Source organism: Dryobates pubescens, chromosome 2 (assembly GCF_014839835.1).
Source record: "Dryobates pubescens isolate bDryPub1 chromosome 2, bDryPub1.pri, whole genome shotgun sequence".
Taxonomy (NCBI): Eukaryota; Metazoa; Chordata; class Aves; order Piciformes; family Picidae; genus Dryobates; species Dryobates pubescens.
The window spans coordinates 14366186-14375045 of NC_071613.1; the positions used below are offsets into that span (position 1 = coordinate 14366186).

At 44.9% G+C, this 8860-nt stretch overlaps 1 protein-coding gene across 1 annotated transcript; it reads left to right on the forward strand.

Annotated features, from left to right (window-relative positions):
- The first annotated feature begins 1159 nt into the window (after positions 1-1159).
- SRP9 (signal recognition particle 9) lies at positions 1160-8651 on the forward strand. Its single transcript, XM_054170526.1, has 3 exons — positions 1160-1296; positions 3990-4058; positions 6580-8651. Exons 1-3 carry the CDS (start codon positions 1225-1227, stop codon positions 6697-6699), a joined length of 261 nt encoding a protein of 86 aa, XP_054026501.1. The 5' UTR covers positions 1160-1224; the 3' UTR covers positions 6700-8651.
- The last annotated feature ends 209 nt before the right edge of the window (positions 8652-8860 follow it).

The following is an 8860-nucleotide window of genomic DNA, read 5'->3' on the forward strand; positions in this document are numbered from 1 at the left end:
AGTATTTCCCCATGCTGCTAGTGCAGACAGGAACAGCCTGCATAATTTGTCCCCTTGCACACAGATCTGCCCTAAACTTTCCAGTTTATTTATTTGGCCACACTGTTGAGGTTGCTCAGTTCAGCAAAACTAACTTGAAGTTGTGAGTCATTATCAGGAGCTTCTGGGCTTTCTATTTCTGAAATAAGAGAATAGTGAACTGCAGTTTTAATGTGTTTATTGTAATTGCAGCACTTACACAAGCCGTTTAACATGGCCAGACCTTAGCAGTAGTGCTGGCTAGTCTTGGTGCAATTAAGGAACAAAAAATCACATGCCACCTCAGGAAATGGTATTTTAAACTCTTAACAGTGCATTCCCCCTCCCCCCCACCCATTTCCCTTTGGAAATTAATTTCAGTCACTTTAATGTAAATGCCTTACACACACGCACATCTATTTGAAAAGCAGGGCTCCCCAAAATATAATTTCCTAGCCTCCAGTCTGCCTCTGAAGCCAGCAGCTTTACTTGCAGTGCCAAGCCCTGTCTCAGCACCCTTCTGACAAGGCTGTAGCTGCCTCGGCGAGCTGCTCCCGAATACCTTTTCTGTTCAACTCCCAGCTTAACAATAGACCTTCCAACCTGGGAACACCTGAACTACGCTCAGTTGGAAACACCAGCCGAGCCCACCTCGCCCTCACGGCCTACTTGCCTACCTGGGACCCTAGCTTCACCTCCTACTGGTCCTGAGGCCCGGACCCTCATCCCCACACTGGCCCACCCATGTTTGCAACACCTCCACCTCCCCGGAGCCAAAAACTGGGAGCGTGACACGGAGACAGCCCACACCTTGACCAGGCGGAGCCCCTCAGGTGTCGGCCCCGCGCAGCCCCATACAGACTGGCTGCCTTTCTGCTGCCAGCATGGCTCGAACCAGCGGTATATCCGCACTGAGCTACGGCTCACGATGCCGCCTTCAAATGCGCTGTGGGCGGGGAGGCGTCTGCCGGCGTCCCGCCGCGCCTGGCGGGGTCGCTGTGGCAACGGCGCCGCCCGCCGGGCTGCCCTCTCCGCGGCCGCGCTCCGCTGGCTGGTTCAGGATCTCTGAGTCATCCGCTCCCCCATTGGGTGACAGTTTCTTGCCGACCAATGGGAGGTGCCGGCTTGCGGTGACGCGGCGCCCGCCTTCGACGCCATCTTGCTGCCGGCAGGGGGAGCGGAGCATCGCGCCGGCCCGGCCCCGCCATGCCGCACTACCAGGCCTGGGAGGAGTTCACGCGTGCTGCCGAGAAGCTCTACCTTGCCGACCCCATGAAGGTGGGATGAGGGACAGGCTGAGAGGACTTGCGGGCGGGCGGGCGGGCGGGCGGGCGGGATGGATGGACCGGCTTTCGTTGCTCGTGGTAGGCCTAGGGAGGAGCTGCTTTGAAGTGAGGCCGGCGATGGCCCCGTGGCTTCGTTGAGCTTGCTCTGTGAGTGCTTATGGAGGCAGGCGGTCCCCTCAGCCCCGGTCCGTGGGGCCTGCCGGAGAGGATGCGTGGAGGCCGAGCCGTGGAGCGCGCTGCGGCGTTCTTGCAGGGAGCTGTGGCGCACCCGCCGGGAGCAGTGCTCCCGAAGGCGGCCTCGGCGGGGGTGGCCGGCAGTAACCGGTTGGAAAGGTTTTTTGAAGTATAGTTCTGCTGGCCTGCATGAAGGATGCAAGACGTAGGAGCAGGGTGGAGGCTACTCAGTGGTGTCGCATCTTGCCGTCGAAACGGGGAAATAATCATTCAGCACCCCAAAACCGTGCACGGTGTTCCAGATGTTTTCACCCGCGACAGCTGTGAACCTCGAAAACCGAACTCCAGACACATTGTGTTTGTTCAGTCTCCCACTGTTAGAAGCCAGGATTAAGAGTTGTGCTGAGCAGCCGGATCTAGTTGGAGATGCCCCTACTCACTACAGGGGGATTGAGAAGGTCGCTTCCAATGTGATTGTGTGAATGAAGAGCGCATCGAGAATTGTCTTATCTTAGGAGTTCACAACACTATAGGAGTGTACCGTTTCAATTTGTTTTCCTAAAAAGTATTAATTGCTACTTACCTGCAATGTCATTTCAGATTGACAGATGTTTGGTTTCTAAAGACTATTTGCTTTAGGAATTAACTTCTTGTTACATGATGTTTTTTTTATTTCTGATAACTTTTTTCAGGAGTATAGTTTGTGCAAATGTAAGTTAAGTCTTCAAAACAGGCATTCTACTTCAACCAAAAAAGCAGAACAGAAGGTAATGTGGGACACGTATTCCTGAAAAGACTTCAGTAAAACAGACCTACTTTGCTTCACTAAAAATAGGGGATGTGGAGGAACTGTCACAAGTCATGTTGAACATCTGACTTCAATTGGTGTAGGTGACCACATGCAATTGCTACCTTTCTCCTGGTAATAAAATTGCCCCATTTTACCTTTTTATGCTCTGTGACATTTAATTGAACAGAAGAGGGATGTCACTGCAGCCAGGAGTTGCTCTTTTACTTTTCTGAAGGGCCCTCCAAAAGCAATCTCTTCTCATCTGTGGCAACAAACTTGTCTATTTGTGAAGGCATTTATGTAGGCCCCAGAGTCCCAACACGAGTGCCCTCCTTTCAGTTCTCTGGAGAAGCCTGAGGAGCTTTTGTATGTAATTGGGCTTGTCAGGAAACTGAAAGAAGAACAAGGCTTTTGGGAGGTAAGTATATGTTCTTGGTGGGCAGGTGAGGCTTCATAGTGAGTGGTCTTCCCTTTTGCCAGAGGGAGATTACCTATGGAGTCCATTGCCTGCTTGTGGCAACCCCTTGTGCTTTAGGGTCTGCTCAGGCAAGCGATGTACTGTTACACAGCTTGTTGTGTTTGGAAGAGGACAGGAGATTCCTCATGGAGATAAAATTTCAAAATATTTTGTAATCAAAGAGGGAGGTTGTCATTGGCACAGGTCATTCTGTGCAAGAAAGACCTGCTCATAGCATGAGTTCAGAATGTTCTCAAAAGGACATCTTGCTCTTGTTTCTAGTTACTGATGGTAGCTGTGGCTAGAAACAATAAAACAAAGTCTCTGTGGCTAGCTCTTCATTCAGGAGCCAGCATTTAATGCTCAGTCAGTTGCTGAGGATGTTAATTTTTATCATTGTGACTTTGAGAACTTTGGTGATTTGAGAGTCCAGAGGGACTGTGGATGGGTTAAAGCTCAGGGCAGGTGACTACACTAGTAAGTATTTTAGTGAGAAGCTGAATGCTTGCTTTCAGGCTTCAGATTGAGCTTCATTGAGTCTTGAAAGCAATTTGAAAGCACTCTTTTCAGTTCTCTGATTTTAATTACTCTAAAAAAGTTGTTCTTTTTGTGTATTCCCTTTCCACTTGCAAAAACATGAGTACACTTCAAATTGGTCTGGTGCAGCTATCAGGATTATCAGGAATAGTGTGGTCAGCAGGACCAGGGCAAGGCCACACCTCAAACTGTGTTCAATTTTGGGTCCCTCACTGTGAGAAGGACATTCATGTGCTGGAGCATGTCCAGAAGAGGAGAGTGAAGCTGGTGATAGGCCTGAAGAACAACTTTTGACGAGCAGCTGAGGCAACTGGGTTTGTTTAGTCTGGAGAAGGGGAGGCTGAGGGGAGACCTCACTACTGTCTAAAATTCCCTGAAAGGAGGTTGGTGTGAGGTAGGGCTCTGAAGTGTGATGTGTAGCGAGGGAGTGTCAGTAATTGACATGACTCTTGTTTATCATGCCTGTCACTGAAACCTCTGCAGGTGCCTTTGCTGTATTTACAGTGGGTTTGAACATGCCTGGTATTGACCTTCCTGGTGCTACTATAATACCAGCCATCTTGGCTGTAGGATTAGTGTCTGCCAGAGCTGAGGATCGCCACAGAGCTGGTGAAAATGTCTTAGTAGTATATAATTGCAATAGGTAGGCTGAATTTGGACAGAATTCCTTCAGATATGTTCTGAGGATTGTTAGCTATAGGTGTTGATTTTTAAACTGTCATTTCAGGTGCGGGTTGTTCTCAAATACCGCCATTGTGATGGGAACCTCTGCATCAAAGTAACGGACGACGTAGCTGTAAGTACAGAGTGCATTGCCCTTACGAGGCTTGTCCTACCTCTCATGGACTTACATTTTGCTGTCAGTCAACCCATTGCCTTGAGAGCACCTGACAGTTTCCTAAAAACTTGTTGAACTCAGTCTAGCCTAGATGCTGTGTCTGTGACTGACATTGACCTGTGGTTCAGTTCTGTGTGGTGGAGGAAACTCCAGTGTGCATTAACATAATTACTTTATGATTTTAAGAAAACAAGCACTACAGAAATCTTGGACCCTCTTCTCTATCTGAAAATGCATTATGGAACAACATTAGTAGTTTCTGCTGAAGCATTTCAGGAGACTCTTCAAACAGATATGTTTACTAGTGCGAGTGTGTTCCTTTTTATCTACTCAAAGTTGTGACAACTTCCAAATCTATGTTAAACTCCTTTGTGATTATCACATGCAGAATCACAGAATACATCAGATTGGAAGACGCCCTCAAAGGTCATCTTGTCCAAACCCTCCTGCAGTGAGCAGGGACATCTCCAGCTAGATCAGGTTGTTCAGGGCCCCAACAAGTTTGACTCTGAATGTCTCCAGGGATGAGGCCTCCACCACATTTCTGGGCAACCTGTTCCAGTATTTCACTACCCTCACTGTGAAGAACTTCCTTCTTATATCCAACCTAAATCTACCCTGCTCCAGTCTAAAACCATCGTCTCTCATCCTATCACTACAAGTCCTTCTAAACAGTCCTTTGTCAGCCTTCCTGTAGGTCCCTGAGACAGTGATAATGAGACTGAATGACAAGATTCACTTGCAGATCACACTCCATTTTCTGAAATACTGTTAGGGTGTCAGTCAGGCATCTACTAAAAATTATGGAATATACAAATAACGTGAGATTCTATACTGTCCTTTGAAGGACTGCTGTACAAAGAGATGGAGCAGCTGTGCTTACTGGTTGCCTTTGTTCTAAATAGTCTGGGAAGGTGCTCAGAAGGGTGGGAGGAGTTAGGATGTGAGATAGTGGGCAGCAGAGACAAAATGTAGTAGTGTCTGCATGCTGATGTGCACTGCCAGCAACAGATTCTTGGTGCAAGTGATGTTACAGCTGAGTAGTTGTGTTACTGGAATCCATTGTAAGCAACAGTAGTTGCCCTTCTCTTAACCTTCAGACTTGGGGCAAAAAAGAATTATTCTTGCCAGGAAAAGTAGACTGCCATTGATATTTCCTGGTAGAGATGTGAAACTTGAGTAATAACATTTGGTGATAGGCTAATAGGGCTTAACACGGGTGAGATGTTGAGTGTGGGGTCTTGACAACAGGGGGGTCGGAATCGGGTGATTTATTTGAAATCCTCAGCAGGGGAACTTGGAATTAGGTAATCCTTGGGTATGGACTCTTGTCAGTTACAATCCTTGCCACCTCCTACTCTCAGAAAGCTGTTACAATGAGGAGGGTCAGGAGATAGGTTTTGATTTGGGTTTTAGTTATTTTTTGTGGGTGTTTTTTGTTTTTCTAAAGGTGGGATAGGGAAGTTCTTGATGCTCAATGCATAGAGGTAATACAGCTGAAGGGAAAAAATAAACCTTTTCTTCTCTTTGTCTCTGAATTAAAATAGGAATTTAACACTGGCTAGAGTATTAACTTCTTTACTGTGAGGGTGCATCAAAAGAGGCTGCCCATAGAGGTTGTGGAGTCTCCTCTGGAGACTTTCAAGACGCACCTGGATGCATTCCTGTGTGGCCTGCACTAGGTGATCCTTCTTTGGCAGGGAGGTTGGCCTCGATCTTCAGAGGTCCCTTCCAACCCCTAATATTCTATGGCTCTATGATTTGCTGTGTTGTTAGCACCAAAAAATGGAGCATTCTGGGTATTTTTCATTGTTATTCAGCCTAGGCAGTCTTACTCCTGCTGTGCAGGTGTACAGAGACCAAAGCAGTCTTTTTGGGATAAGTCACTGGCACATTACTCTTGTTCATTTTGCACTTACAGGCTTGTCACATAAAGGAGTTCCTTTTTATCGTAATCAGCTGCTATGTTCCTTATTTAGGACTGTCTTAGAAACAGATTTTCCTTGGAGGAGGGGATCCCCCTCAGTGGGAAATGTTGACCTGATTTTGTCACTGGCAGTGTAACATTATTTTGCCTTTTACAGTCCTTAAACTTACTTTCAGAATCTAGAGAATAGGAAAGTAATTCCAGCTTTAAAATCTGGTTCTGTTGTTGGACATGACAAAGAGAATTGTCTTCAAAGACAGTTTTAAACCCCAAATTTTAGCATCTTAATTGAGAAAGAAGAAGAAACTAGCATAAATCCTGAGCTTCCCTGTTTTCAAAATGAGCCTTTCGGAGAAACTGAAGTGTAAACACAGATGTGTGTATTTTAAGCCAGAGTAGGTAAGTGTTGGTGCTGCCTCATAGTAACATGCCACAAATGAACATTTAAGTATTTGCCTTGTTTTGTGTGTTCCAATCACAAATGTGTTGTGCCTATAAATAGGATAAACCAGTCCAAGTAAGCTCTGATCCTAAGTGATTTTTCTCTTGCAGTGTTTGCTGTACAGGACAGACCAAGCACAAGATGTCAAGAAGATCGAGAAATTCCACAGTCAGTTGATGCGACTGATGGTAGCTAAGGAGTCCCGCAGCGCTGCCATGGAAACAGACTGAACTGCTGAAAATCAATCGAGTGCTCCAGTCCTATTTCACTGGAAGAAAATATCTGTTGGATTAGAAGGAATGCTGGGACAGGAGATGCTTCTATGGACTGCAGCGGACTGGTGACAAGTCTGAAGCATTTTTTCCCTCCCCAGGTGGCTTTGGAAAACTAGGAAAATAAATGCTTTCAATTGAAAGCTTCTATTTATTTTTGGGAATGGAACAAGAAACTATTCTTACACATTAGGTATGCTAAGAAGAAGACAAGTAAAATACTTTACAGTCTGATGGGCCACAAGCATATTTCTGGAAAGTTACTGTAAAATTTCATCTAGATTTCATTGTGTTCATATTTTATGCTGGTGTATTCTCACAGTGAGAAGGGTTATTGACCTCACATACTGTAATGTGATGACTGGATCTGTTAACTATTTGCATTAATGATGTACATCAGTGGGGTTTAGAAGAACAGGATGTGTGCTGAACTGAAATGTTAAAGTTGCCAATATGTATTAGTACTGTCACTAGTAGGATTTTGACTATTAGTATTGGTTATACGCTGAGCAACAGTATCTGTGATGCAGTTTGTAGAACTGTTATATTGGTTAAATAATTAAACTTCTGTATTTTAAATGTTAATGTCAGCCTTCATTTGAACATTACTAGACATCAGTGAGGAACTGGGAGTTTCTTTTCTGCTTATGCAAATATTGTTACTAAAAAGCAGTCAGTGGCTTTTTTCCATACTTGAATTACTTTGTACTAGCAAGGGGACCTTTTCCTATCCTTGCTGCAGACAGGGCTGACAGGTGCTAGGCCATTTCATTTGAACAATATTATTACCTAGAAAGGCTGGACCAGATTATCCCTGAAGTTCCTTGCAACCTAGCATTCAGTGATTGCATATCAGGAAGACAAATTCTAGAAGCTGTGGTATATTATCTCAATAGAAAGAATGTAACCAAACACTATCCAGAGTCCTTATTTTTGAAGCTTGCTAACTATGCTTTTTTCAGATGTTACATGTGGCAGATGAACGTCACCCAGATGAATAAATGAATGAAAAACAACTTAATAAATACTTAAATACTACTGTCAAAAATAGACCAATGCTCCTGTGGCTTGGACTTGTTTCTCATTGCTACCTCTGGTAGAGTGATGGAAGCCTTGGTTGTCTTTCACAAAGGCTTTTTGCTTGAAAACGCAGTAGCTGAAATGGAGACTTGCTTTGACTAGCTCTTGCATACTTAAAACCAGATGACTATTTTTATTTATGCTATTGGTATAAGTAGGCTTTTCCAGGACTAATGTTTTGGGTTAAACCAAGGCCTGAAAACAAAGCAGAGCCATACTTCAATGGCTGCCTGCTGTCGCTGACATAAAAGTAATTCAGCTACTCAGAAGCAGTGGAGCTCCCACACTTGCCAAGGGCTCAGGGATGAAAATCCCTCAGGCTTTAATACTGCATCAAGAGTGCCCTTACAGCTGAACAATGAATGTTGCATATGGTTGGAAAATACTGCAGTGCTAAATTCCCAGTGACTTCACATTCTAGTCTTACAGGAGTGACTGGTGGGTACGTACCTTCTGGTTTTGTATCAGCTTTTGAAAGACAAATTCAGACAGAAGGTGAAACTTTGTTCATAGTTTTAATAAGCATGTCCAGAGAAAGACAAAGTTGTGAAGGATCTGGAGAAGAGGTCTTGTGAGGAATGGCTGATGGATAGTTTAGCCTGGAGAAAAGAAGGCTGAGGGCACAACTCGCTGCTCTCTACAACTTTGGGAAGGAGGTTGGAGGGAGATGGAGATCAGTCTCTTCTCCCTAGTATCAGGTAATAGGAGGAGAGAAAATGGCCTGAAATTGTGCCAGAGTAGGTTTAAGTTGGAGATCAGAAAAAGTTTATTTCCTGCAAGAATGGCCAGGCATTGGAACAGGCTGCTCAGGGAGGTGTTAAACAGCCCTGGAGATAGGAAAAAAAACCAAAAAAAACATAGACATGGGACTTTGGGATGCAGTTTAATGGCTATGGTGGTGGTAGGTTGAGGGTTGGACTCAATGATCTTAGAGGACTTTTCCAACCAAAACAATTCTATGATCCTATAATGCTGCAAATACTCCTTGACACTCCAAATTGTTTTCTTAGTATTTGCAATGTAGTATATTAAGTAGTTA

Coding starts and splice junctions, on each gene's coding strand:
- SRP9 (XM_054170526.1), top strand. CDS start 1,225: ATGCCGCACTACCAGGCCTGGGAGGAGTTCACGCGTGCTGCCGAGAAG. Junction 1,297..3,989: donor ACCTTGCCGACCCCATGAAG/GTGGGATGAGGG, acceptor CTGTCATTTCAG/GTGCGGGTTGTTCTCAAATA. Junction 4,059..6,579: donor AAGTAACGGACGACGTAGCT/GTAAGTACAGAG, acceptor TTTCTCTTGCAG/TGTTTGCTGTACAGGACAGA.